At 51.2% G+C, this 27,757-nt stretch overlaps 12 protein-coding genes across 12 annotated transcripts; 7 read left to right on the top strand and 5 right to left on the bottom strand.

The window, feature by feature from the left end:
* Positions 1-3,556: 3,556 nt before the first annotated feature.
* UHO2_05246 (uncharacterized protein) lies at positions 3,557-4,522 on the top strand (the record flags this gene model as incomplete). Its single annotated transcript, XM_041556248.1, has 1 exon — positions 3,557-4,522. The coding sequence occupies one exon, from the start codon at positions 3,557-3,559 to the stop codon at positions 4,520-4,522; it is 966 nt and encodes a 321-aa protein (XP_041412182.1).
* Positions 4,523-4,838: 316 nt separating this feature from the next.
* Positions 4,839-5,681, top strand: UHO2_05245 (uncharacterized protein; the record flags this gene model as incomplete). The annotated part of the gene is made up of 1 exon (XM_041556247.1): positions 4,839-5,681. One exon carries the CDS (start codon positions 4,839-4,841, stop codon positions 5,679-5,681), a length of 843 nt encoding a protein of 280 aa, XP_041412181.1.
* Positions 5,682-5,752: 71 nt separating this feature from the next.
* On the bottom strand, positions 5,753-7,018 carry UHO2_05244 (uncharacterized protein; the record flags this gene model as incomplete). Its single annotated transcript, XM_041556246.1, has 2 exons — positions 5,753-6,648; positions 6,742-7,018. 2 exons carry the CDS (start codon positions 7,016-7,018, stop codon positions 5,753-5,755), a joined length of 1,173 nt encoding a protein of 390 aa, XP_041412180.1.
* A 1,077-nt stretch (positions 7,019-8,095) lies between these two features.
* UHO2_05243 (uncharacterized protein) lies at positions 8,096-9,436 on the bottom strand (the record flags this gene model as incomplete). The annotated part of the gene is made up of 1 exon (XM_041556245.1): positions 8,096-9,436. One exon carries the CDS (start codon positions 9,434-9,436, stop codon positions 8,096-8,098), a length of 1,341 nt encoding a protein of 446 aa, XP_041412179.1.
* Positions 9,437-9,935: 499 nt separating this feature from the next.
* Positions 9,936-11,222, top strand: UHO2_05242 (uncharacterized protein; the record flags this gene model as incomplete). Its single annotated transcript, XM_041556244.1, has 1 exon — positions 9,936-11,222. One exon carries the CDS (start codon positions 9,936-9,938, stop codon positions 11,220-11,222), a length of 1,287 nt encoding a protein of 428 aa, XP_041412178.1.
* Positions 11,223-11,414: 192 nt separating this feature from the next.
* UHO2_05241 (uncharacterized protein) lies at positions 11,415-12,037 on the bottom strand (the record flags this gene model as incomplete). Its single annotated transcript, XM_041556243.1, has 2 exons — positions 11,415-11,842; positions 11,962-12,037. 2 exons carry the CDS (start codon positions 12,035-12,037, stop codon positions 11,415-11,417), a joined length of 504 nt encoding a protein of 167 aa, XP_041412177.1.
* Positions 12,038-12,483: 446 nt separating this feature from the next.
* Positions 12,484-13,551, top strand: UHO2_05240 (putative wd-repeat protein 5; the record flags this gene model as incomplete). Its single annotated transcript, XM_041556242.1, has 1 exon — positions 12,484-13,551. One exon carries the CDS (start codon positions 12,484-12,486, stop codon positions 13,549-13,551), a length of 1,068 nt encoding a protein of 355 aa, XP_041412176.1.
* Positions 13,552-13,611: 60 nt separating this feature from the next.
* On the bottom strand, positions 13,612-14,874 carry UHO2_05239 (uncharacterized protein; the record flags this gene model as incomplete). Its single annotated transcript, XM_041556241.1, has 1 exon — positions 13,612-14,874. The coding sequence occupies one exon, from the start codon at positions 14,872-14,874 to the stop codon at positions 13,612-13,614; it is 1,263 nt and encodes a 420-aa protein (XP_041412175.1).
* Positions 14,875-15,430: 556 nt separating this feature from the next.
* On the top strand, positions 15,431-19,039 carry UHO2_05238 (uncharacterized protein; the record flags this gene model as incomplete). The annotated part of the gene is made up of 1 exon (XM_041556240.1): positions 15,431-19,039. One exon carries the CDS (start codon positions 15,431-15,433, stop codon positions 19,037-19,039), a length of 3,609 nt encoding a protein of 1,202 aa, XP_041412174.1.
* A 341-nt stretch (positions 19,040-19,380) lies between these two features.
* UHO2_05237 (putative ADE1 -phosphoribosylamidoimidazole-succinocarboxamide synthase) lies at positions 19,381-20,538 on the bottom strand (the record flags this gene model as incomplete). Its single annotated transcript, XM_041556239.1, has 3 exons — positions 19,381-19,793; positions 19,895-20,282; positions 20,374-20,538. 3 exons carry the CDS (start codon positions 20,536-20,538, stop codon positions 19,381-19,383), a joined length of 966 nt encoding a protein of 321 aa, XP_041412173.1.
* A 522-nt stretch (positions 20,539-21,060) lies between these two features.
* UHO2_05236 (uncharacterized protein) lies at positions 21,061-24,537 on the top strand (the record flags this gene model as incomplete). Its single annotated transcript, XM_041556238.1, has 1 exon — positions 21,061-24,537. The coding sequence occupies one exon, from the start codon at positions 21,061-21,063 to the stop codon at positions 24,535-24,537; it is 3,477 nt and encodes a 1,158-aa protein (XP_041412172.1).
* Positions 24,538-26,663: 2,126 nt separating this feature from the next.
* Positions 26,664-26,975, top strand: UHO2_05235 (uncharacterized protein; the record flags this gene model as incomplete). The annotated part of the gene is made up of 1 exon (XM_041556237.1): positions 26,664-26,975. One exon carries the CDS (start codon positions 26,664-26,666, stop codon positions 26,973-26,975), a length of 312 nt encoding a protein of 103 aa, XP_041412171.1.
* Positions 26,976-27,757: the final 782 nt, after the last annotated feature.

Here is a 27,757-nt window from a genome sequence, read left to right as displayed (position 1 = left end):
CTCCTTCGACACTGCTCCTCCTCCTCGTGACCTGTGTCGACTTCCTGTCTCTCGAGCCCCTGAGTGGTAACCATCTGAGCTTGGTCCTCCTCGTGGCTGCGCCTGCTCTTTGAGCTTGGTCCTCCTCGTGGCTGTGCCTGGTCCTCCTCGCATATGGGCTCAGTGCTCCTTTGCATGTGAATCCATAGGAGTCCATGGTCTCCATGGAGACTGCACTACGACCATGCTCTCTACTGGTATCGACTAGGTCTTCGATACCTGTGCTCCGTCCATATGAACCAGTGACCCTCCTGCTTCTTGAGCATCCAGGCCCATGACACCTGGTTCCAAGCATGCATGTTGCACAGAACTCAGCTGAGTTGTGTTTGTAGCTTTGGACTCTCTTTCAGACCACATCTTCCTTGTTCAACTGAACTCATCAATCATCAATCTCCTATTTCTGGCCCTCTACTTCAACCATGGTGTGCACTTCTGACAAACAGCACCTCCTGGACAACATTGAGACTGCCATCATGCACTCATTGATGGTGGAATCCAAGATGCAACTTGATCTGATGGATGTTGATGCCACTTGGCACCCTAATGATGACCTTGAAGAGTCTGATGATGACATGTTTGATCATGCTGTCTCATTCATGCTCATCAGGACTTACGACATCATCAGCCAGTCTTGATACACAGTTGAACACCTTCAACTGCCACAACAAAGGGATCCCCTCATCAACATGCTTGATCAATATGCTGTCATCAACCACAGGCTCTTTTGAGGGGCTGTTCACATGACCCCAGATGCATTCCAAGCTCTCACTTATGGACTCAGCACAACCATTGCCTTCAGATCAATATCAAGCTTTTGGCATGTTCAGCAGCAAGTGGCAGTGGGTCTATATTGGCTTGGACAGTCAGGAAATGGTGGTGGAGTTTGTGATGTTGCATTTGCCTGTGGTTGCAGTCAGGGCTCAGTTCACAAGTGGACAGATAGGACTATTGCAGGCCTATATGAGCTGAACAGTGAGGTAGTAACCTTTGCAACTGAAGACAAGCATGCTAAGGCAAAAGCATGGGTTGCTGATAAGAGTGGAGTTGAGGAATGGTCTAGAGGATGGTTGGTGGTAGATGGTACACACATCAATCTTGCTTGGAAGTCAGCACTCAATGCTTGCAAGCATTACTCATACAAGGGTAATTATACATTCAACATTGCCCCTGTCTTCCTCCCTCATTCCTTGTGCATTGTTGAGTTGGTGGTTGGACATCCTGGGTCATCACATGATGCATGAGTCTGGGATTCAGGCAGTGGTATTGTTGCAAAGCCTCATTTGCATCTTGATGAAGGCAAGTTTGTCTGGGTTGATGCTGGTTATGGCTACTCCAGCTACATGGTTGGACTGTGCAGCAACACTGCAGTTGCAAAGAGCAGAGATCTCCACTACTTCAACTATTCACTCTCCTGCATTCATGTCAAGGCTGAACATGGCATTGCCTACCTCAAGAACTGCTTCCAATGTCTCATGGGATTTTGAGGCAACCTGTATCAAGAAGAGGACCATGAGAAAGCTGCACATACAGTCCAGGCTTGTGTCAGAGGTCGCGCGCCTGAAACCTGAGATCAGTAGTAGTATCAGTACTATCACCGATTCTGTCGAGTTATGTGACAGTGCTAGTGGTATTACGATTCCTAGTGTAATATGCGACAGAACCGTCTCTGCCGCTTTTCTCGTTGGAATCTGTAGTTGTATTGATGTTGTGACAGATTTCGACTGACCACTGTGGACACTCTGTCCAGAGGTAGCTCAGCACGATCAAACTATGATATGACTCTAAGTGAACTTGATGTTGACACCAATGGTCTGGTGTGAGTATGGATAGATGACATCGACATGAGTGTCCAGTGTGTCGACTAACGCTTGAAGTGATCCCCGGACCACAGTGGACGACTGCCTTCGGTTCTATCGAGATCCGGACTGCTGGTTTGCTAAGAACTGCCTTCGGATGTCAGGAAACGGTGATACAACACATGCACTTCGATGAGAAGCAATCTATTGATTGCAACTTATGCTGACTTGAAAACTAATAAGTACTTATGTTTCTAAAGTATTGACTAGTTGTATGGTGAGTAGAGTGGATGAGGATCCACTCGACCACTTAGTGACGAGAAGGTATGGCTTTATACCTCTTCGCAGTGCCACCAGCGCCACTGCTCCAACTCTCTCTCCAGAGAGTACCTCCTTTGTCGAGTGCTATGCAGGAGTCCCTGTAACCCTACTCCTGTCCCTCTTGAGCTGCATGTCAACCTCCTCGACACAGCTCTTCTTCCTCATGAACTATATGCTGGTGTCCTTGACACAGTTCTCCTTCCTCCTAACTGGCAACTGTTCTCTTGACTCCTATCTTGTGAACCCCTGAGTGGTAACCAGCTGCAATTTACTGAGCTCGGTCCCCGTCTTGGCAGAGCTTGGTCCTCTGTGCATGTGAATTCATCATATGAACATCCTTGTCACTGATCTCCGCAGAATCTACTATATGACCTCTCCTACTACTGATCTCATCAGAATTCGTGATATCATCCTTGTTCGTACCAATCTCACTGAGATCTGTCATAGAGCTGATTCTACTGCAGATCTCGGCGACTTCTGCTGCAAATCCTACGATCTGCCCGATCCCCTGATTCCTGCGCTCCCTTCATATGAACTAGTGGTTCTTCCTGCTTCCTGTGCACTCAGGCCCATGACAGCTTGTATCATTGCACATATGTTTGCAAGCCATTATGATTGACCAGATGAGGTGGCAGAATACCTTAAGGCATCAGAAAATCTATCTGAAGCTGAAGTGCTGGAGACCACATCAGGGATGGAAGCATATCAGCAGGCTACTGAAGATGCAAGGATACAACAAAGGGAAAACCAGCAGCAATACAAACAGGAACAGGCTGCTGCCATGGAGGGCATGTCTCAGAACCAAGTCCAGAAGTTCAGGCAGGAGAAAGCACTGGATCTTAGGGAGAAGATGCTCACTGCACTCTTTGCTTCTCATGGCTGCCCTTTTAAGGACACAACAACAGAATCTCAAAGGATGGGAATGACAACATTGGCCTTCACCAAATGGCAGGAGAGACAAAACCAATGGCATGAGGCTTGCAGAAGACAGCAATCAGAACAGGTGTGATGTAAGCTATTTGCTTTAGCTTTTCAATCAAAGGTTTTGGCATTATTCAGTATAGTGTTCAACAACATCTGATATGATCACTTTGATCTTGACCTGGTGTAGGGAATTGGCAATTGCCTTTACCTGCTGAGTCAAGTGAAACTCCATGTTGCAAGTATCACAGGCCTGTGCAGTTTCTTGGGGCGTCAAAAATTGGGCCCAAACATATTTTCAAAGTATTGTGTTTTCAAAACTCAGAGATAACTGAAACCCCCTAATATTTGTTCTAAACGATCAACAACCACAACCACAACCACAACCACAACCACAACATCCATCTTTCCCTCAACACATGCCAAGGCAGCCACTCCCGCACTTCTACACTTCTGGCTAGCCAGCCGCACAACCCACAATGAACGTGGTCCGGGAAATCACGAGGATAAACCAAGCCGAACTAGACATTGCCCTTGGCAACCCCTCCGCCTCCTGGCACGCACAATACTCGGATTCGGCATACATCTTCATCGGTGGTCTACCCTACGACCTCACCGAAGGAGACGTCATCACCATCTTTTCCCAGTATGGCGAAGTTGTAGATGTAAACCTACCCCGAGCACAGTCTCAGCCCTCTCGCACGCAGGCTTCTGGGTCGAACGAGGAACCCAAGCCGGAGCCGGAGCCGGAGCCGGAGCCGAAGCCGGTGGGCAAGGGAAAACACAGAGGGTTTGGCTTCTTAATGTACCAAGATCAAAGGAGCACCGTGCTGGCAGTCGACAATCTGAACGGGGCGGTGGTGTTGGGCAGGACGTTGAGGGTTGATCATGTAGCTGGGTATAAGCAGCCAAAGGTGAAGGCCCAGCATGGCCTCTTGGCCGAGGCAGAGAGTAAGAGTTTGAATGCTATGCCGCAGTTGATCAGCCATCTGGAAGGCACACATACGGAGCCGGAGGAGCAACAGCGCGGTTTGGAAGATCCAATGGCAAACTACTTCAGACAAAGGAGGAAGGAGCAGAGGGCTAGCATTCGGGCTGAGCGCGAGGCCAAGAGGAGGAGGAGAGAGGAGCGAGCGTCTACTTCCACAAGATATAAAGATGACAAGAGGCAGGACAAGAGACACGCTTCGCTTCGGAGGCAAAGTAGCGATGAACAGCAACCGCTCAATCGCTACCAACAGATCAACAAACAGCCTAGCATTCTCGACCATCCAGAATCGCACACCAGAGATTCGAGACTCTCACACCGGCACCGCGATCGAAGGCACAGAGACGACGACAGAGACGACGACAGAGACGACGACAGAGACGACGACAAAGACAGAGAGAGAAAACATCCTAGTAGTCACTATCATAGCAGCAGTGGTCCACGTCCATCTCGTTAATACCATCCCCGACGTCTGGCCTCTATCGGCTTACTCCTGCTATACCATCTCCATGTGTGCGCTCAGCTGCAAGAGTAAGCTTCTCCTTCGCAGAGAGCTGGAATCGGGCTCAGGATCTGGATCGGAATCGGGCTCAGGATCTGGATCTGGATCGGGATCTGGATCTGGATCGGGATCGGGATCGGGATCGAAACCTCACCCTTTCTTACGTCCGTGCGCGTTGCTTATCAAACATTATTACGATTGCAAACTCGGTGCTTGTTGCGTCCTACCATCACCACATAAAGCCTCTCTATCCACACAAGTCGATCAGACCATGGCAGACAGGAAACCAGTGGTGCTCCTCACGGGCGCATCCCGCGGCCTTGGTCTGGCCATGCTCCGACTTCTCCTCACCGGTTCACCGCCTTGCCACGCTTCGCCCATCGTGGCTAGTCGGGTGGTAACAATCTCTCGCACCATCCCTTCCGACCTATCCTCTCTGCAATCTTGCCATCCCTCCGACCTGGTCTGCATCCAGGGCGACGTTACATGCGCCAGCACGAACGAAGCCGCTGTTAGTGCGGCGGTTGGAAAATTCGGTGGGCTGGATTCCATCATTCTCAACGCCGGAGTGGTGGAAACGCAACGAATCGAGTCTCTCTCGCCCTCGTCCTTGGCCAAGATGCTGAATATCAACACTGTTTCCCTTGTCACCACGCTTTCTGCTGCGCTTTCGTATCTTCGGGAATCTGCAAAGCCAACCGTGCTATTCGTCTCCTCGGGTGCTGCAACGGGAAACATTGCCGGTTGGGCTGGATATAATGCGAGCAAAGCAGCAATGAATGCGATCGCAAGAACGCTAGCAAACGAAGAAGAAAAAATAGCAGTGTTTGCAGTTAGACCAGGTGTAGTAGATACAGACATGCAAACTCTTCTCCGAGAAAAGGGCAAGGATCAGATGAAAGAACAAGAGGCGCAAAGGTTTTTGCATCTCTATCAAAATGCAAAGCTACTCAAACCTCAACAACCCGCTTGGAGTATCGCAGCTCTAGCAACAAGAGGCACTAGGCAGATGCCCAAGGGTAAGGATGGCAAAGCGTTGGGAGAGGTAGGTGCATTCTTCACTTGGAACGAGGATGTACTTGAGGGTTGGAAGAACGAGGATGCGGGCAAGTAGTCCGGGTGCTTTGTGAGATCAAGAGTTGTTACGTGTAGAGGAACGGGTATGGTTGTATTTACAAACAGCGGTTAAGCAAGTAGCCAGAAAGCAGAGCCAAGCATACCAGCGATGGCAGCAGCAGCACCGCTGGTTTGCAACCTGTTGCCACCGTTACCAGCACCAGCACCACCACCAGAAGCACCAGAAGCAGAACCAGATTCAGAGCCAACACCAGGAGCAGCAGTCTCAGTAGCGGCAGCAGAAGTAGCCGAGCTGTAAGCAGAACCAGCAGCCTGCATGTTCTGAGTAGTGTTGACTAGAACCTTGTCAATAAGATGAACAACGCCGTTCTTAGCAACATAGTCGCTCTCAACAATACGAGCGGTGATATTACCAGAATTGACGAAAGCACCGGAAGAGTTGGTCATCACCCTAAGCTGATTACCCGAAGCCGAGATCGCATCGGGCGTGATAGCAAGACTAGTCGAGTAAATGACACTACCGTTGACCACATGATTGAGAAGAAGAGCTGTCTGCTGCTCAGCACTAGCATCACTCATGCCAGACTGAGCTGCCTCGATAGGCTCGTTCAAGGGAGCAAACACCGTGACCACCGAAGCATCAAGAGGCTCCACAAGATTGGCACTCTGCAGAAGCTGGCCGAGCTGCGAAGCGCCAAGGTTGCTAACGACCTCAGAGGTGACAGGGGGAATACTAAGAACCTGATCGATCGGTTGAACACGAATATTCTCGTACTGAGCACCATCCATGGCCATGGCCAAGGAAACATTGCGCGACTCGAGCTCAACATAGACAGTGTTGTTCTGCTCGTACTTGGAAAGAACGACAACCTGGCTGCGGTTTCGCGGCAGGCTGACGAACTCTGGCATCACAAGAGCCGAAGAAGCGATCGTCTTATCCTTGGTGCCGATCGAGTCAGTACTAATGGAACCATTGAGGACTGCATCCAACACACAAAACAAGGCTAGAGATCAGTACAGGTTCGAAGGAAAACATTGCTGCAGAAAGATATGCCAAGTGCGACGATCTCGTTGGTGGAACAAGTGAGAAAACATACCGTGGTAGGCGATGGTAGCAACGAGCGTCTGGCTATCGACGTTGTCGCCGAGGGCAGCAAAAGCCTGATTAGAGGGAGCAAGAACTGTCTTGTTACCGCCCTGAAGAGCGGGAAGAAGAGCCTCGCTATGAATGCCAACAACGTCGGCGAGCGACGACAAGTTGTTGGTACGGAGAGCACTAAGAAACCCCTCAGCGAAGGCAGTAGCATTATTGCCCTGGGCAAAAGCACCAACGCCCGCCGAAAGGGCAAGGGTGAGAAGAGCGAGGAGCTTCATTTTGGCGATTACAACGTCTGCCAAGTAGTAGCAAGAGGTTTCGATGTAAGAGCTGACGTGGTTGGGATGGAGCAAGGCAAGCTGCCGCTATCCTCGAGTATGGCCAAGGGGTTAAGCAAGAGATCAAGGCTTGAAGGTATGAGGTGGTATATATCTCGAGTCCTACAGAAGGAGGCGGTGAAGCAGTCGAGCATCTTCCTCAGCCTGCAGCCAAGAACTCCTTCTCGGCTGGGCAGCATTAGATGGCCAAGCATCCCAGCGGAGCATGAAAAGCGCATCAAAGCGAAGCAAGAAGGAGCAGAAGCGACATTCCCAGACCGACGAGCCAGCTGACGCCAAGCACTCTGAGACAAAGGTGGAGCAAAGTTCAGGAGACAGATGAGTGGCGGCCGTATTGGAAAACAGTAACAGTGTCAGTGTATAGAAAGCTTGGATGGTCTGAGACCTCGCTTAACCTCGACAAAGGCAAGAGGCTGTGTGTGCAGGAACAGCAGGCGAAGAATGATTAAGCCGAACAAGGAAAACGTTAGGCCAACATAGTTGTGGTGGCAAAACAAGAGAGCAAGAGAACACCAAGTGCGACAACGATGGAAAGGAGCGCGCGCAGAGCTTTGAGATCAGGAGAGGAGGTGTGTAGCATAGACTTGGTCTGCGCTCTCAGGTACTGCAGCATGTCTCTTGTTCGCATCTCTGCTGTCTTTCGCCTTTAACCCCCCCACCCCCCCCTCCCCTCTTGCGGTTTTGTTGTCCGCTTGGATGGTTTCATCATCGCGCATGGTGGTGGTAAACGGAGAAGAAAAGGTGCTTACAAAGCGTCCGCCTGATGTACACACAATCGTTTGAAGACAGGATGAGCATGACTGCATGCAGACAAGAGCTGGATCTGTAAGTGCCAGCAAGGATGACCTTGAGTTCTTGCACCTTCTGATGAACGAACAGCTTCCAAGGGCACAAGCGACAGCATCTTATGACTGCCTCTCAACCGACGACTGCCGCCAACATTGCCTTTGTTGGCTGCCTGCCTTTCCATGGCGATCTGAATGGTGGCGAGGGATTGGCATGTGATGCAATCGAATCTCATCTACCGTACCTCTGTTGCGTCTTGGCAAGCTTTCTGAGCGCTGCAACAAAGTCAGATGCACGGTAGGGCTTGTGCGGCTGCATGTTGGCATCGTAGAACAGATCTGTCAGCCGCATTGGCCATGCAGGGAAGCCGTACAGCTTTCTCAGCCTTGGTCTGCCACCAAACACGACGAGCAGATCTGGTTCGCACATGTATCCTGCTTCCACCAAGCCTTTATCTAGTGCAGCTACTGTCAACTCGGAGGTGAAAGTCTTGCGTTTCGAGAGCCATGCTTTGCGCAGTGATGATGAAGAGAATCGGCATTGCGGTGTTGCTGCCATGTCTGGTTGCAAGACATCCAACAAGTATGCATCCGCCCGTTGGCCAAGTTGCTGGCTGACAAGTTGTGCGAATCTCTCCTGACCATCTTGCTGGCTTAAAAGCGTTACTTGGAGGGTGCCCCTCTCTCTCGCCCTCTTCGAGCATGTTGCGAGTCCAAGACGGATGTCTACTCTTGCTTTGCAAGCGTCTTCTTGATCGACATCTGCAGTGTACGAGGAAGCCAGCGTCTCATCGAGAGATGATAGTCCTGCTTCCGAACCGCTCGATGCTGGCCAACTCGCTGACAGCTCCATCGTCCTCCTTCTTCTCAGCTCGGCATATCTCGACGAGCTCGATGCTCCTTGTTGCTCAAATCTTTGCACCTCTTTCTCTCCCTCCTCTTGCTGCGCAATGACCGCCTGAGTGCTGTAGCCTACCTGCAGTACTCTACTCAGAGATTGCAGCGCGGTAGGCGACAGTTGCTGTGTCGTATAGACGCTAAGCTGCTGCACGCCACTCACTCTAGCAAGATGAACGATGGATGCCATATCGTTGACATGTTTTGCTTCCACGGCTGCTTGGAAGCCGTATCTGAAATCACGCCAGAGGTCGGCAGTGGAAGCGACATCTCTTGCGCTGATTCGCATCAGCATCCTCGACACGTAGAGTCGGATCGAGGAGGGAACCGCATCGGCAAGAACAACTGCTAGATGCTCGGGCACCCTTATTGAGCTTGACGGCGTCTCGTGAACATCGACAAGGTGCTGGAGGGAGGTGTACGAGGCCGGTGCAAGATTTGGATCCTGCTTGAAAGCATCCTTGATGGCGGTGCGAGCCGAGCGCTCTACTAGAATGATTTGGTATACGATATGAAAGATTGCAAATGCAAGTGCTAAGAAAGGTCTCAACAGTAGCCACAGCAGGCCCTGGTTGCTTGCAGTTGGAGCCGGTGTGGAAAGATGCGAAGCAGGCTTTGAGGAGGAGGAGCGGGATGTCGAGGTGCGCTCTGCTGCTTCTGACTGTGCCTTCGACATGGCTGCAGTCGTATAGCATCTCCACTCTTGCGCACAACGATGCCAGGCTTACAGCTTGAGGGTGATCGTGGATGCGAGGCAGGACAAGGCAAGCGAGCATCGATAGCTGACATCTTCCAACTCCAGGCAACACAGCCAAATTCCACGGCACTCGGAAGTCGGCACTCGGAAGTTGTAAATACGGAAGTCGGAATACGGAAGTCGGAAGTCGGTTACAACATCCTCGCACGTAAAAAAGCGCTTTGCCTCTGTCGACGGCCTTGATCTCGACAACGACGATAGCAACGATAGGGAGGGCATGCTCGCACAAGGCTCTTCAAGAGAGACTATTATCGTATCAGACTGGACTGTGGCTTAAATCCAGCCCAGCCGCTCATCAGCAAGCATGCTGCAACCAGGCCTAGCTGCTGCCCTTCGAGGCATCCCACGCCTTAGGCAGCCCTTTACGACGTTCAGACATGCTGCTAGCCTCCATCAGCACCTCACCACAACCTCAAGGATGCCCTCGCCATTCACTCGGAAAGTAACAACATCTCACCGACTGAGGAGTCCCTCCAATCATCGCCGTGATGCCATGCGACACTCCCGCTTACCCCCTCCACCCCCCTCCAACGCACAACCCCCATCCATCTCCCGCGCACTCCTCTTCTTGATCGGCTTCTCAACCCTTACCTTCACCTCGGCAGCCTACTACTCGCTCCGGCAAACGGAAGGTATCGCTTGCCAGCTTGGCAGCTCACGAGATGTATTCTCCAACATATCTTCCTACTTGACCTCCTCCTCCTCCTCCTCCTCCTCCTCTTCCACTAGCTCCAGCGGCAATGTTTGGGGGCCGGGGATAACAGATGAAAAGCTCTCCAACGCACATGCCCACGACACGGCCACAAAGCTTGGTGTTCGGATGCAATCGCTTCTTGGATGGTGTGAACAGTTGCACTTTCCTGCTGCGCTCACAGAGTTTATCGGTCGGACGTATATCATCGTTGCTGAAGGCTATCTTGAACTTCCACCTTGCAAACAGGCGGTTGTGCCCATTGTAGCGGTGAACAGTATTGTTTTTGCTGCATGGTCCATCGCTTCGTTGCGACGAGGAGCCGGGGGAAGAATGTACAAGTGGATGTCTAGGCATTTCGTTCATCGTCCAGGTTCCAACCGTCTGCATACTATGGTTAGCTCAGTGTATAGCCATCAAGCTGCGCTGCATTTGGTGTTTAATAGCATCGCACTTTGGTCGATCTCCTCGTCGGCGCTGATCTTGGCTTCTACGGGATATGCCTATACCAACTCTCGCATTCCTGAGAGTTGCGCAACACCGCATTTTTTGGCATTCTTCACAAGCGCCGGCTTATTCGCATCAAGCGTATCGCACATTGTCGCTGCTATCCGGTTCAAGAGGTTATCCTGCCTTCTAAGCCTGCCGATAGCAAAAACTATGATGGCAAGAGAGGCGAGTTTAGGAGCAAGTGGTGCGGTATACGCATGTTTGATCATGTCTGCTTGCGCTTTTCCACAGGCTCAGTTAGGGATTATATTCTTACCCTTTGTTACAGTTCCAATTGGCGTTGGCGTGGCAGGGTTGGTAGCGGTTGATGTTCTAGGAGTTCTAAGGGGTTGGAGAGTTTTTGATCATTGGGCTCATTTGGGTGGAGCAGCCTTTGGAGGATTGTATTGGTACGGCGACGGAGTGAGAGCGTGGGAAGGGCTGAAGAAGTGCTTAGTGGAGAGAGTTGGCTTTGGGAGCGGACAGCGGGGGAGGGGGTTTCAATATGCCAACGAGCCCAGCTGAAGACAGCATTGTCCTCTACAATCGCCGCCCAGAACAACACTGTCTGTCGTTGATCACACACTCTCTCGCACCGACCACGAGACTTGCCTCTGGGATCGAAGGAAAACATGCTTTACAGCCGCTTACGATGGGGTTGATGTTAAAAGTACACTTACGTCGCCTAAGCTCGCTCTCCCCCCCCCTCAACGCTGGTCAGGAAAACCTCCTAATGTTATCCATCTCCTGCAAGACACCATCCAACATTGCTTCGTCTCTGGTTGCCAATGTCGGAATTAAGGCCTTTGCCTCTTCCACTTCTGTAATACACAGATTAGCCAGCTGAGCCATTTCGAACTGCGTTAGTTGCAGACCGGTTTGTTGGATTTCGTTTGCCTCCTCATCCACTTGCCTCTCATCTAGCCTTGCGTGCTTGAGCAAAAGTTCTCGGATTTCTCGGATGGTGTTTGGATCTTTATAGCGAGAGAACTCGGATACGTAGTCTTTGGTTTTGGAAAACACGGCGGTTGCAACTTCATCACGGCTTCCATCGGCGGTAGAGGTGGTGGACGAGTTGAGCGCACCAGGTTGCGAGAAAACCAGTTCGACTTCCGAGATTAGAAGGCAGCCCGCATCGTCGAATTCTTTTACACCGAGAAAAGAGGAGGAGGAGAGAGGTTGGGAAAGAGAGCTTAGTAAGAAGCGTTTGCATAGGGCAGAGCAAGGGAGGAAGCGAGCGAGACAAGAGGGGAGCAAGACCTACCTGCACCAAGCTTTCCAATGGCGGCATCTTCATCTTCGATCATCCCTCGATGACGACGGCCTACTTCGTGCTGCATTTTGAGCTATTGGAGATGTGTTGCGAAGGTCTGGGCAAACGATTCCAGCTATGCAGCCTGTGGCTACGAATGCTTTTGAGCTTCTTGAAAGCCTCGCTGGGTGCAGTTGCGAAAGCGTGTGTGAGGACGTAGGTTGCAGAAGCGTTCAAGATGATGGGGTGGTGAGAACAAGTGAATGCTAGTGGAAGAGAGGCTTTGCGCTCAGAGTTGGTTCTTCTGTCCAAAGCCATCTCAGAACTCGGAACTCGGATGTCGGAAGAAGAAATTCGGAAGTCGCAAATCGGTAAATTAGTAAATCGGCAAATCGGCAAATCGGTAAATCCGTAAATCCGTAAATCGGGAAATCGGGAAATCGGGGAAATCGGGGAAATCGGGGAAATCGGGCCACGCATCTAGGATCCCTGAGCAAACTGACGACCATCCTAAACTTGTTCTTGCTCACCACCATGTCGCATACTTACTACCCCCTACATCAAGGCGGGGAAAACAATGCATCTAACATGACGATGGACATGACAGATGCCTCCTGCCCCATCGCCGCCCCACAACTAATGTACACCCTGACCTCGCACCTCGGCTCCCCCTCCTCTCTCTCCTTCTCCCCCTCGGGCCAGCTGCTGGCCACAGCATCTTCCGATTCGACGCTCACCCTCTGGTCCCTCTCCACCGGCTCGCACCTGCATACCTTCTCCCCTCGCCCCACCCAGATCTCAGGCTGCGGCTCCGGAATCAACGCGATCAGCTGGTCATCGGACAGCACCTACATCGCCACCGCCTCTGACGACCACACGATCAAGGTCTTCTCGATTGTAACGCACAGGCTCGTCCGTACCTTCTCCGAGCACACGTCTTTCGTGCTCTGTCTGGCGTTCAACGCGCAATCAACACTCCTCGTTTCCGGCTCGTTCGATGAAACAGTGCGGCTATGGAATGTAGGCCGCAACAAATGCCATCGAACCATCGCAGCACATTCAGAGGCGGTTTCAGGAGTACACTTTAACAGAGATGGAACAATGATCGTCAGTTGTTCCTATGACGGCTTGATTAGGCTCTGGGATACAACGACGGGGCAGTGTTTGAAAACGCTCGTTCATAAAGATCAGAGTGCCATAGGCGGGGTTGAATTTACCCCTTCAGGCGGACAACTTTTGTCTTCGAGTCTGGATAGTACCGTGAGAATGTGGGATATATTCAACAGCAAAATCGTCAAAACCTACACAGGACATACTAACTTAAAGTTGCCTCTCACAGCACAACTCGCTTTTCACCCAGGCAGCAAGCAGAACAGCCAAAGAATAGCCACAGTCCTCAGTGCAAGCGAAGAGGGAAAGGTGCTCATGTGGCATACTCAGTCAAAGGAAAAGGTAGTTGAATGGCAAGCGCATAAAGAATCAGTGATCGCAGTAACTGTTCATCCAACTAGAAACATTCTAGCTACCGCAAGCACCGAGCTTGAGAACGCCGTCAGAGTTTGGTTCTTTCCAGCCCCTACACAAGGCATCATAGAAAGCTGATGAGTTAGGCTGCAGCAAGGTTTGTACTTGTAGGTACATTTCAGGTTGAGCTGTATCCCTTTACTGACTCTTCTTGTTACTAATCTGGCTCTTACCCCAAACATTCTCCTCCACGCTCTTCTTTGTCTGCTTATGCGCAAAGACATTGTAGTACACCGCCCTCACGACTGTATGGATGGGCAAAAACATGCCGACCCTGTTCTGATAATCGCTATACTCGGGATACTTTTTCGCACTCTCCGCCTCCGAATAGACGGTACTTGCATAGAACAACACGTTCATCGCCAACGGAGCAATAAGCGCATAATTGACCAACTGCGACCAATGCACATTCCCGCAATGGAAAGTAAGCGGAACAAAAGCGTATAGAATCCACCAAGTAACCTGCTCGCATGCAAAGTTAGGATGTCGACTCCAAGCCCACAATCCCTTTGACACGAAACCTCGCTGGGCATCTTCCCGGGTGCAATAAGGCATTACCGCTTGCTTTTCAAGAGGAAGCTTCCTAACCGGATCCACCATAGCAGCGGGCAAGGGGTTTCCTTGAGCGTTTTTACCACGTTTGTAGTTCTGGTAGTTCCACTGTTGTTCATCTGCCAAGAATTGGACGGTGAGATTGGCCATGAAGAATGCTGCAAGCATGTAGTCTCCGAGGATGAGTTTGGTGACGGGACGAGCGACTGGTTGGGTTACATGTTTAACCGAAGTCGTTGTGAGCAAGAGGTAATTGGGTAAGGCAGTGATAGCGAGTAGAATGTTCTGAGCAATGGCGATGAACAAGATCGAAAAGATCTCCCAAACCGGTCGGGACATAGACTTTCGTAGCAAAGGCCACCTGTAATCTTGCACTCCAGGCTTAAACATGCCCCTCCTATATGCGTTGTAAGTCAACCTAATGCACCAGAGCAAGGACAAGGTTGACATGAGCGCCAAACGAGGTTCGATCTTGTCCCAGATGCTTGCATGCTGTACACCGCCAAAGAACGAGATCTTGGCGGGTTGGTAGGTGAAATACTTATGGAACGTCAAGTGGAGCGAATAGATGAGCGGGAGCAAAGTCCAAAGACCATCCACTTGCGATGCGTTACCCGTGATTTTTTCCATGATCCAGACGTACAAGCTGACAAACGCACAGAAGGCCATCGCAGAGTGAAAGGGGTCGGCATCGGCATAGTAGGCTTTGTAGGTGGCGATGTGGGCGAGGGTTTTGGTGTTGCGAAAGTAGGAGGTGAAGGAGGCGTAGAAGGAACGCATAGCGGGGAGCAGGTCGCTTTGTGGGTCGAGGGCCGCATGGGCCCAGCGGCAAGTAGCAGCGCCTACCATGTTGGGCACTAAGTTGCGATGGGTTCAATGCATGCGCAACTGGCGAGATGGTGATGGAGACGAGAGAAGAGACCTGACTAGATGGTTCTCATTCTCCTCCACATTTGTCTGTGCACAGAATGCTTGGATTTGATCCTTGGTCTGTGCGTCGGATGGGTGAAAAGTGAGCTAAGCCTGCAGTCCGAACCCAAAAATAGAAGAGCTGTTGACCATCCGCGGCCTAACATTTTACTATCTTGACAAAAATGAAGAAAATGTCACGTGAGACCGGCTCGCACTTGGTTGGAATGAGAACGCGTCGAGTTGGACAAAGACGCGTGTTGTGTTGTTCTTGTTTGCGGATGCGCTTTGTGCATCACCACTCGCTCATCCCCTCCTCCTCCTCCTCCTCATGATCATGATCATGATCATCATTACCATCATCATCATCGTCGTTACCATCTCTACACCATCAATTATCGGCATTCGGTCACCGTGCTTCTGCTGCCTCGCTTATAATATCTCGATACCCGCCCGGCTCCCCTGGTTGTTGCTCGGTTGACCTCAGCTTGCAGTCATGTCCGGCTCATCCTCGCTCCGACGTCAACCATCCTCCTCCAACCTCACTCGTGCTGTTCAGCCTCGATCGAGAGCACCGCCTGTCTCCTCCTCAGGCGCAGCTAGGAGACTGACAACGAATGGTGCTGGCTCCTTGCAACCAGCTTCACGGCCAGCTTCATCCGCTTCCAACAACGACGCAGACAAGAAGCGATCCGAAGCTGGTGAATGCAACATTCAAGTCGTCGTTCGTGTACGAGGGCAAGCTGCCAATGGGCCGAAAGGGACATCACCGGGCATTCTCTCTACATCCGGCCCACGATGTCAGCAGATCGATGTGGCGATCGAGCCACCTCCCGTATCTTCCTCTTCCATTCTAGCCTCCTCTTCCATTCTAGCCTCCTCATCCAGTCTTGTTCAAGAGTCTTGGACGCGGCAGAAGAGCTATCATTTCGATCAGGTCTTTGGTCCTGAAGCGGATCAAGGCATGGTCTATCAGGATGTTGTCGGCCCAATTCTGGAGCAAGTCATGTCTGGCTACAACTGCACCATCTTTGCCTACGGTCAGACGGGTACGGGTAAAACGCATACTATGGAGGGCGACTTGACATGCCAAATGGGAACCTACAGCTCTGAAGCAGGCATCATCCCTCGTTCCCTCTATCGTCTCTTCCACACACTCGAGCTTTCCAAAGAGGATTACTCGATCAAAGCCACTTTCATCGAGCTATACAATGAAGAGTTGCGAGATCTGCTCGCTTCAGAATCTTGTGCCAACACCTCTTGTTCGACACAGAAGGACGCGCAACACGGTCTCCGCATGTACGACGATGCACGAGGCAAGGGTGTTGTCATTCAAGGTCTCGAAGAGGTTGCACTCAAGGATGCTGCCCATGGCCTCACCCTGCTTCGCCGCGGAAGTCAAAAGAGGCAGATCGCGGCTACCAACTGCAACGAACAGTCCAGTCGATCTCACAGCGTCTTCAGCATGACCGTCTTCATCAAAGACAAAGGTTCCCGAGGCGAGGAGGTGCTCAAGATCGGAAAGCTCAACCTTGTCGACTTGGCCGGTTCGGAAAACATTGGTCGTTCTGGTGCGGAAAACAAACGTGCTCGAGAAGCAGGAATGATCAACCAGAGTCTTCTTACTCTCGGTCGTGTCATCAACGCTCTCGTCGAGAAGAGCAGCCACATCCCTTACCGAGAGTCGAAACTGACACGTCTCTTGCAAGAATCGCTTGGTGGACCAACCAAAACATGCATCATCGCCACTGTCTCGCAAGAACGAGCAAACATGGAAGAGACACTCTCTACACTCGACTACGCCTTGCGCGCCAAATCCATCAAGAACCGTCCAGAGCTCAACAGCCGCATGACTCGTTCTGCGCTCATCAAGGAGTACGTCTTCGAGATCGAACGTCTCAAAGGTGATCTTCAAGCTTCGCGCGATCAAAACGGCATCTATCTCACCGAACAATCCTGGCAAACGATGCATAGCCAACACGAACAACGCAAGACGCTCGCCGAGACACTCCAACGCAACGCCGAACTCACCGAAAGCAAACTCAACAGCCTCAAAGAGCAGTTTGAGCAAAACATGCAGCTTCTCGTCAAGCGAGATAACGAGGTTCGCATAGCCAAAGCAGAGTGCGCTCACAAGGTCGCTCAACTCGAAAGCATGATGGCAAGGGCAAGCTCCTTAGAGTTGACTGTGGAGGAAGAGGTGGCGCTGCGCAAAGCATATATGGCGAGCGAGGCGCATCTGAATCAGGCTGCTTCTTCCTTGGCTGAGCTTGTGCAGCAAAGCACAGAGGATGTTGAGCGACTGTTTGATAAGTTGCACAGGAAGACCGCCGTGGAGAAGGCCAATGGTGCGCTTGTGGCCGAATGCAGGAATGCAGTCTCGCAAAGAGCAAGCGAGCTTGATGCTAGTTTGGGTACTTTGCACTCTGCAGAAGCCAAGTTCCACGCCTCTCTCAGGTCCAGTCTGGATTCGTTGGTTAGTGCTACAGAGTCTCGGCATGAGGAGCAACAGCAGTGCTTGCAAGCCAAGTTGAAGAAGCTATCTACCTCGTTGAGCGAGGTGCGATCGGGAGAGATCGAGTCAAAGGACCTTCTATCTGCGCTGCTTGCAGAGCTGGATTCGACGATGAACGAGATGCAAGCTACTAGCGACGCTAGCCTTGGCTCGCTCAAGCAAACGTGCCGGGGTGCGATCGAGGATGTTGTGTTGGCCAATACGCAGCGCTTTGCTCAGGTTGCTGCCTCACTGGATGAAATGGTGCAGTCTCAGCTCGCGACGCTCCGCCAAGTGATCGCTATGAACGCTGCCAACCAGGACATGATTGCCCAAGCTAAAGCTGCTGCTGAAGCCGCAAGTGGACAAGAGATGGCAAGGCTGCGAGAACAGAACGCAATGCTCACTGCAACAGTCGACGACATGAAGCGCAGCAACACTTGTCTCAAGGCCGATCTTATGACTGACTTCGGACGCCTCCTTGATCGATTCACCGACCAGCAGGAATCAGCGATCTCGACATCGATCTCATCAGCACAAGCGCTCGTCTTGCAGTCCACTACTGCATCGCAATCGCATGCCTCTCAGCAAAGCTCGCACCTCGACTCGCTCTCCACCGCAGCAGGTCAGATGGCATCTCAACTCGAACAATCCAAAACAGCCCTCGTCGAAGGGAGCAGTGTCATCTCTCACCATGTCAACCAAGCAAGCGGCCAACTGGCTACAAAGATGGATGCATTCGCCTCGGCAATCGAGGAGGATCTCTGCATCTCCACCACCTCGGCCACTCGCGGACATCAAGAGATCGCACAAATCGCAAGCAAAGCAAGGCAAGAGATCCAATCTCGAACCAAGTCGCAATCGGCCAAGATCAAGTGTACAAACGCCAAGCTCAACGAGACATTTGATAGTCTTGCTTGCACCCTTTCCACTTCGTCGCAGGAGATCGCTTCCACGACGAAAGAGGTTGTGCGGCTGGTGGGGGAGAGGGAGCACGACATCAAGGTTTGGAGTGAGGGTATGAGTGGCCGTTTGAAAGGCCTTGGCTCCGACTCAACTGCTTTACTTGTTAACAAGTTTAAGCAGGACAAGAGCACAGGCCAAACACCGCAAAAGAGAGCATGGAAGATGCCAGCTCGATGGAACCTTGTACCTGCCAATCGCAAGGATGCGATCCAGGCAGGAAAGCAAGTTCAAGACGCTCTACTATCTTGTGCTCCACAAGTTGCCGCTAGCGACCACCTCCTCAGCTCCGAGATTGGAATGCAAGCCCCATCAGAGCCTCAAGATACAGTGCCTCAAGACACAGACACTGCAACACCTGCTCCTGCTCCTACTTCAGCTAATGCAAGCATCCAAGACCACCTCATCGAAGCAACCGCCATTCAAACAGCTACTACAACATCAAATTCCTCAGCTCGACCGCTCCGCCAAATTGCCTTTGCTCACTCCAACCTACCCATGCCAGCGTCAACATCAGTTCAAGATTCAACAGGCATCAAAACTCCCACCACCGTCGAATCAGGACCTACAAAAGGTAGAAGTGCAAAAAATAAGCTCACTGCATCATCGGCTACCGCTTTACCCACGAGTAAACGTGCTCGTTCTTAAACCCAACCCCCCCCCCCCCCCCTTCCCCTTCTCATGTTACATTGTCCAAGTTGGTATGGATTTGGCTAGTTGCTTAGCGTGCATTTTGTGTACTTTTGCAGAGTTGCTTTTAGAGAATCTTATACCAAGTGTCGGAAACAAGTGTCGGAAAGAACAAGGTCGTGTCTCTCGTATCTCTCGTGTTCTCGGGCTGGCTATGCAATGAGCCGTCCTTCGAGCATGATGCAGAAAGCGAGCACTCGCATGAGGGATCGATGTACGGATGATCCAAGATCTTTGCTTCGTCCAGCGAATATGTTACAAGCATAAAAGTTGCCGACTTGAAACTAACCGCAAGCAGATTAGTTGTGATACTTGTGAGCAGTAATCAATTCATAGGCCTCCATATACTTGTCCTCTGTCCTCTTAACCACATCATCCGGTAATGTAACAGGCACACCTTGATCAGCAGCCTTATCCAATCCATTCGCCTTCAACCAGTCCCTCACGTATTGCTTGTCGAAACTATCTTGACCACGACCAACAGCGTATTTTTCCGCCGACCAGAAACGCGAGCTGTCTGCAGTGAGCACTTCGTCGACCAAGATCATCTCCTCTTGACCTGGGTTGGAGGAGCAAGGGATCAGACCGAATTCGAATTTGGTATCGGCTAGGATAATGCCCCGAGACTTGGCGTGGGCGGCAGCTTTGGAGTAGAGAGAGACAGCCGCAGTAGCCATCTGCTTGGCCAGGTCTGCGCCGATGATTTGCTCGACTGCAACCAATATTTAGATTGGTGTTGGACGAGAAAAGCAGGCTTAGTGTCAAAATGCAAACAAGAGATGTCGGTATGATGGTCGGGGATTGCGTGCATACCTTTATCAGGGTGAATATTCTCATCATGGTCTCCCTGTTGAGCCTTTGTACTCGGAGTGAAAAGTGGACCGTTGGGGATCTCCTGACTCTCCTGCAAGCCCTCTTGGAGCTTGATGCCATGAACGGTACCTGTGCGCTTGTATTCTGCCCAGCCACTGCCGGCGATGTAACCCCTCACGATAGCTTCGATAGGGAGAACGTTGGCACGCTTAACCAGCATGGAACGACCTTCGACTTGCTCCTTGACCGATTCGAGCTTCTGTTGGAGCTCCATCGGGAACTGGGCGTAGTCTGTGGCGATGATGTGCGACTCAATGAGGGATGGTGTCAAGAGGCCGAACCAGAAAGTGGAGAGTGCATGGAGAAGCTTGCCCTTGTTTGGGATGCCCTGTCGTTCTCAAGCCAAGGTTGCCGGACAAATCCAAAGGGTCAGCACGGGTCCCATGCATCTGGCCTCCAATGAGCGAGGAGCTACTCACGTTCTCAAGAACGATATCGAAGGCAGAGATTCGGTCGGTTGCGACAAAGAGAATCGCACCTGCGTGAGGACCGTTGGCGAGACCAGCATCGTAGACATCGCGGACCTTTCCCTTGGCGATGAGCTTGAGAGGCAAGTCTGTGGCGACCATAGCGTTTGCCGACATGATCCGTGACCTCGATCCTTGCGTGCAGCTTTTAGATGAGGATGATGGTGTTGGTGAGCAAGGTGTTGGTGAGCAATGAGCGAGTCATATCAAGAAGAAATGCCAATAAACTTGGTCGGTCTAACAGAGTGGGGGGGGGGGAAAAAAAGCACGTGACAAAAGCACCTGACAAAGGCACGTGACTTGACCAAAGAAAGCACGTGACAATAAATTGCCCACGTGCCAAGGACGCGAGTCTGTGGATAGACATTCGACTGTAAGATTGAGCTGGATTTCTTTCGCACGAGAGAGAGAGAGTGTGTTTTTTTAAAAATAAAAGTGGAGAACAACACTTGAGGTGCTCCTGAGACCTATCAGGATCCTCATCAACGCTCCTCGTATCACTTGTTTCCCCTCTTCCACCATCAACTCTCATCTTGAACGCCTTGGTCGATCGCACGCTTCCTCATTTGCAAACGCTGCCCCTGCAGCAGCACCAGCACCAGCGCAGGTACACGGCCTGCTGCGCATCCAGCATTCACCATGCCGAACCAATCTTCCAGGCACGCTACGCCTGATGGCGAAAATGATCCCAGTCTCGCCACACGGCGTCCAGCCAAGGTTGCCCATCCTCTTCCATCTAGGGAGGGCATGAGCAATATCACCAATTCGGCCGCTTCCAAGCGCATTCTGCCTCCGCATCTTCAGTCCGCCAGTAAACCGAAGAGAAGCCCATCCGAGACACTTAAATCCGGCAGCCTCCGCGATTCCATCACATCCAATTCCTCTTCCGCTTCGGAGAGCCTTGGCAAGTCTTCCAAACGACTTGGACCACAATTCGCTTCTTCGAACAGCGCTGCCTCTTCTGCCACTCCACAGGCCAGAAGGAAACGCACCGATGCCGAGCCCGCATCTGTCACGCCACGTCCAAAGACATTCTTCGAGCGATCCTCTGGTCTCCGCAGATTGCAGTCTGTCAGCGACATCGATGGGCTTACCGCTGCTTCCTCATGCAGTGATCAAGCTTCCCGATCTTACGAGATTGAACCTCTTAAAGCCTACCTCCGCATCAGGCCTCCGCCTGATGATGGTCAAAAGGAGCTCACCCGTCCATATATCGAGGTCGTCAACAATACCCAAGTCCTCATGCACCCGCCCTCTCAATCCGCCTACACCAGCGGCATCCCTGGCGCCAGGTCCAGGTCCACCAGCATCGCCCCTCCCACCAAGTACACCTTCTCAAAGGTCTTCAGCAGTCAGTCCGCTTCCTCCTCTGGTGCCAAGCAGGACATGTCTCAATCTGCATTCTTCCAGCAGACCACCTTGCCTCTCGTCGAGTCTCTCCTTCAAGGCGAGAGCGGTCTGATGTTCACCTATGGCGTTACAAACTCGGGCAAGAGTCACACTGTGATGGGCAACGACTCGCCTGGAGGGGCAGGCATCCTCCCGCGCGCACTCGATGTCATCTTCAACAGCATCAACGGTGTCGAAAGTACTGCCAACATCCAACCTTTTGGTCTGTCGGGCGTGCAGCGTGTTGACAAACAGTCCGCTCACACCGGATCCAATAGCAATCTCGGCGTCAACCCCTTCACGATCCCAGGTGTCTCTCGTAGGCTGCTTGCCGAGACACCTGCTCGCGCAAGCAAGCCTGCCAAGCTCATCGAGCATGATACCACCAAAGTCGCTGTTGACCGCAACCTTCGATACAGCGTCTTTGTCAGCTACGTCGAGATCTACAACGAGAAGCTTTTCGACCTCCTCGATGTTTCGCCCGGCGCGACGCTCGGTCGATCCGAGTCTGTCCGCGCCTCCAACTGGAGTCTTGCCAACATGGCCAACACCGCTCCTAGCTCCATCCCTGCCAGTGCTAGCATCACCCTCAACCGTCGTCCCCTCAGCCTCAAGAATGACCAAGAAAACGGTGGCAAGTACGTCGCTGGTCTACGAGAGATCAAGATCAACTCGCCTCAAGAGGCCCGAGATCTTCTTCATCGAGGTCAAGAGAACCGTGCCGTTTTTGCTACCATGGCCAACAGGGCTAGTTCAAGGAGTCATGGTATCTTTACCATCAAGGTCATTCGTCATCACGGCGGCCTCGCCAACATCTCCGACGACGATCTTAACACCTTCACCACCGCCCGTCTCAGCATTGTCGATCTCGCAGGTAGCGAGCGTGTCGCCAACACCGGTCTCGCCAGTGGTGACCGTCTCAAAGAAGCTGGCAACATCAACAAAAGTCTCATGTGTCTCGGTCAGTGTCTTGAGACTCTCCGCAAGAACCAGATTCGAGTCACAGGTACAACCGAAGGCGGCCAGGCTCAGATCATCAAACGTCGTATGAGCATCGTCCCCTTCCGTCACTCTAAGCTCACCGAGCTCTTCCAGAGCTTCTTCCTCAAAGATGGAAAAGCTGTCATGATCGTCAACGCCAACCCTTACGACACTGGCTTTGACGAGAACTCGCACGTTATGAAGTTCAGCGCTATTGCAAAAGAGGTTGCCGTCCAGCGTCACGTTGCCCCCGTCACCAAGACCTTACCTCCACTTGCAGCATTCAAGGAGGAGAGTACTTCACCCTCTCGTCCCCTGCCCAAGTTCAAGTCTAGTATCGACATTAGCACCTCCCAGAGCGAAGCAAGCGCAGACGTCACCATTGTCGAGCATGACGAAGAGACCGACGACGAGAATCAAGACCCCTTTGTTGATATGCTTGTCGAGAAGCACGAGGAGCTCCGACAGAAGCTTTACGCCGCCGAGCTTCGATGTGCAACCATCGAGGCTGACGTCCGCAAGGAGATGGTCGATGAGTTCCAACAAAAGTTTAGGGACATGGAAGCCTTCTATCACAACCGCATGATCGACGACGCAGAGCAAAATGCGCAATTTATGAACCGCAAGATCGATCTGCTGGTGAGCACAAATACGCGAAACCAGCCTCAACTCGACGCCGACAGCGAAGCTGAAGATCAGCTGACTGATCTCAGTGACGACGACGACAACAACAACTGCGAGTCGGCTCACGACGATGAGGCAGAGATTGAAGGCGCCCTCGCTGCTGCCAGCAATGCGCGCAAGTTGGATCACAGTATGAACGAGCTCAGCGGTGCCGAGAGCGTCTTTGATGATGCCACTGAAGGCGAGATCTCACATTCTCTGGCCCTCGATCATCACTCGGACGAGGATGCGGCCAGCGATGACGACATTGATGAATCAGCGCTCCTTCAACCAGGAAGAATGCCTAAGCGCGCAGCCGCAAAGAAGGCTGCCAAGGTCATGCATGTCTTTTCGGATGAGTCAATGTCAGAAGAGGACGAAGAAGATCCCAAAGATGGCTCACAATCTGGCTCAGACTTTGGCTCTGATGGCGCTGAAGATCAGAACATGTCTTCGGCGCTCAGTGATGTGCAGAAACAGAACGACGACGCGAGCTACGATGAAGGCAATGACGACGAGCAAAACGACGTCGAACCTACCCTCAAGCGAAGCACATCCCAGGTCTACGTCGACATCCCCACACAAACTCCCGAGTCTAGCTTCAACTCGGTCTCCAGCTCCAGATCCGCAGCAGCTCAAGAGTCGGACTCGGATTCGGACTTCAAGATTGTCTCGGACAGCGAAGAGGAGCGTGTTTCCCCGGCTCGCAAGAAATCCGGCCGACCTAGCACGTCGAAGGCCAATAGAACTTGCAAAAGCAACCGCAGCAGCGCCTCCACGGGACCTACTCGTCGCTGCTCGAACAAACCACGCGTCTCTCGTCGCTCCTCGAACATGCTGATCGAAGCAAGCAACCTCAGCGACCTGAGCGATGCAAGTATGATCATACAAGACCCTGTAACACCAAAGAAGAAACGTAAACTGCGCAAAAAGGCAGCCTTGCAGCAAGACGACTACGTCGAACAAATTGCCGATTCCAGCTTGGTAGAAGCTGTATCTCAAAGCACAAGCAACCGAAGTCTCGTTGGTCATAGCAAATCCAAGAGTTTCGGTAGTAGCAGTTGCACTGCCCTCAAACACTGAGAGATGCAAAACTTCTATCAAGCGACCATCGCAAATTCGAATGAGAGTGTAACTTTACATAATACCGCAAGTCAAAGAACCAAGTAATGCCTTCATCGTCATTGCTGCGCACGGTTACAACAGACACGTCATGAAGCGCTCTTATCAACCCTACCGCATCCTTCTCTCTGTGTTGGGCCATTGTGTTTTGGACCTCAGAGATTCAACGCGCTTCGTTGGCAAACATCCTTACTGTTCTCATCCAAACGGGCGTGCGTATATAGTCGAATGATCCCCTCTTCCAGTATACACGCACTTGCCTTCACCCTAGAGTGCCGACCACCTTAAGACCGTCAAGCTCTCAACAACAATGTTAGGATGAACGGCGACGCTCAACAAGGGGCGTAAGTCAAAGTACTGTACAGTCCCTGTGCATAAGTTTGGGGACAGGGTCCAATAGACGATAAATCAACTGTCCGATAGCATACCTTCCATCTGCTTGGAGGAGTGATCTCTCATAAGTGTCAGGCTGAACAAAACACACAGTGAGCAAGCTCAAAAGAAGACTTTTCGATTGCAGTGAGTCTCGGAGCCAACTAATACTTGAGTGGACCTCCATGCTTAGTAAGCACTTGCTCCACGCAATGCTCCATTGACTTGATCACAGGGTTGATATGTTTGAGCATGATCTGGGTGTTCCACACTTCCTCTGCAGCTCTTGCAAGCTCATCCCAGGTTTTTGGAACTGGCAAGCACTTACCAAGCAAGTTTTTGAATACATACCATATGTTCTCAATAGGGTTAAGGTCCAGCAAAGCTGGTGGGTGTTCCTGCATCTTAATGTGGTATTTGGCCTGCCATTGCTTGCAGATAGCAGCCTGATGACAGCTGCTGCCATCTTCAACAACTGACAGGCCATCAGGGTATGCACTAACAGCAGTTACAGCATCCCAGAGTGGGCCATCAATGATCCAATTGCAATATCTGACAGCTGTGAGGTTCTCAGTGGGATCCCATTGATTAGCCAACCCTGGCCACTTCTTTCTTGGAGCCAATGGGAGCACAACCAATGGGGTTTTAAGCTTGTATGCAATGCCAACCCATATGTGGATGCTGAAACAGCTGGAACTGGAATGGAACATTGGAACCATGTTGTTGATGTCTTCTCAAGTGTTTTTTTGGTCACAAACCCATGTGCAGCCAGGCTGGTAGCCAACCTCGACAGCTGCCTCATCTGAGAATAGCACACACTTCCAATCAGTGGAGCTGTTAGACTTGGCCCAATTGAGATGTTTCTGCCTGTTTTTGGCTGTCAGAAATGGCTTTTGAAGCACAATACAGCAGTTAATACCAGCCCAGTATGCTGCTTTCCAGAGCTGCATTGTTGGAACACCACCAAGCAACACTGACAGCTGTCACCATGATAGAAGCGGGTTTTTGAGTACCTCATGCTGAAGGTAATGGTCTGAGGTAGTGTCATAGGACCGGATGTGCAGGAAGAACTGGGATCGGGCCAATGAAGAGTTCTGACAGAGTTCATCAAGATCCTATGACAGAAGTCATCAGAATCGGTACAAGTGTGATCTTACAGCAAAGTCTGTTGGGATCAGTAGTATCATGGCTGTACAACAGATCTCACAGGAACTGGCTGGAGGAAGCCTCTCTCACAGATCTCATAAAGGGACATACAGTACTGATGTTGGGCTTGACACCCTGATGAGGTGGGGGCCCTACACAATGATGAACTTGGCACAAAGGGATGGGTGCTGTCACCAGAGGCAGGATGAAAGAGGGTTACTTTGCCACTTGGATGAAGTGGGTGTGACCCCTATCAATGATGAAACAGCACAAGGACCCCTCATCCACAGGGAGCAGGAGAAGCAGTGCTAAAGAAGAGGGGACATTGTAAGAAAGGCAGGGACTGTAGGATGGACAAGGGGCAGTGTTGAATGAGGCCTCATAGAGCAAGAGCAGTGTTGCAGGTGACACTGCGAGGATGTCCATATAAAAACACATTCTCTTTGTCACAAGTGGCTGAATGGATCTCCATCCACTCTACACTTTACTAGCTATATCTCACCATACATATACTTAGTAGTTTCCATCAACAAAGTTGCAATTGCAGAGCATTGCATCTAACTTAGTGCATGTGTTGTGTCACTGCTACTTGTGGCCATCCAAAGGCAGTACCTACTGCAGTCTGGATATTGATCAACACTGAAGTCAGTCTCTGCAGTCTGGTTCTCTTGATCTCATACCAAAGGCAGTCTACTGCAGTCTGGTTCTCATTCAATCAACTCAATTGTGCGACTGTCAGCACTCAGGATGCTCATGTCAAGACAGACACTGTCACACCATACTCTGGTATTGTCAAGGAGTCCATCTGGATCTTGATCATGCTGCACTACCTCTGGACAGAGTGCCCACAGTGGTTAGTCAAAATCTGTGATAAACTTTAGTTACAATCCATCTGATCAAGAAAGATCCTAGAGAGCTTCTATGGCAGATTTCATTGAGAAAGATAATAAAAGGCTTCTACAATAGATTTCACCAAGGTTGATCTTAATCGACTTTTATAATAGATTTCGGGTTTCAGGCACGTGACCGCTGACAGGTAGTTGTTCAGGTGTGTGGACGGCTGGATCGTGCTTTTGTTTTGAAGGAACCACACTCCTTAAAGTTCTGGATGGTCTTGTGAACTGCTGTCTTGGATACACCAATGAGCTCTGTGATTTGTCAAATTGGCAGCCCAGTATCATGCATTGCAATGATTGAAGCATGCTGGCTTGGAGAGAACTCATTGCCATGGACCATGTTGGTGTTTGAAGTGTTCTTGCTTAGTATGATGGTGGTGCTATTGCTCAATGACAACAACAGCCCAGATGAGGGGTATCTGGCTAAATTAGGAAATTACCTGATTGTCCTCAAATTTACACACAGGGACTGTAACATATACTTAGTGTCACAGGGTCTGCGCAGAAGACCCTGAACATGCATGGATGCGCAGTGTGTGCACAAAAAAAGCAAAAACAGTTGGATTGCTGAGCTACAATTGTTTTCAGTAAAAACGGTCATAACACACTAGTTTGACAGATTTAGTCACACAAACCACAAGAAGAGGCTTGGAAGCACATAGGGGGTCTGAGCATAGGAGCATGTGGTGAGGTTACCACACAGGGAGATGGTAGCATGCAGGATGGGGAGGGGGGACAACGGAAGAGCTCACAAGGACAGGAGGTGG

This window comes from Ustilago hordei (genome assembly GCF_900519145.1).
Source record: "Ustilago hordei strain Uho2 genome assembly, contig: UHO2_contig_12, whole genome shotgun sequence".
Lineage (NCBI taxonomy): Eukaryota > Fungi > Basidiomycota > Ustilaginomycetes > Ustilaginales > Ustilaginaceae > Ustilago > Ustilago hordei.
Note: the sequence above shows the minus strand (reverse complement) of the source record. Positions and strands in the feature narration are given on the sequence as shown.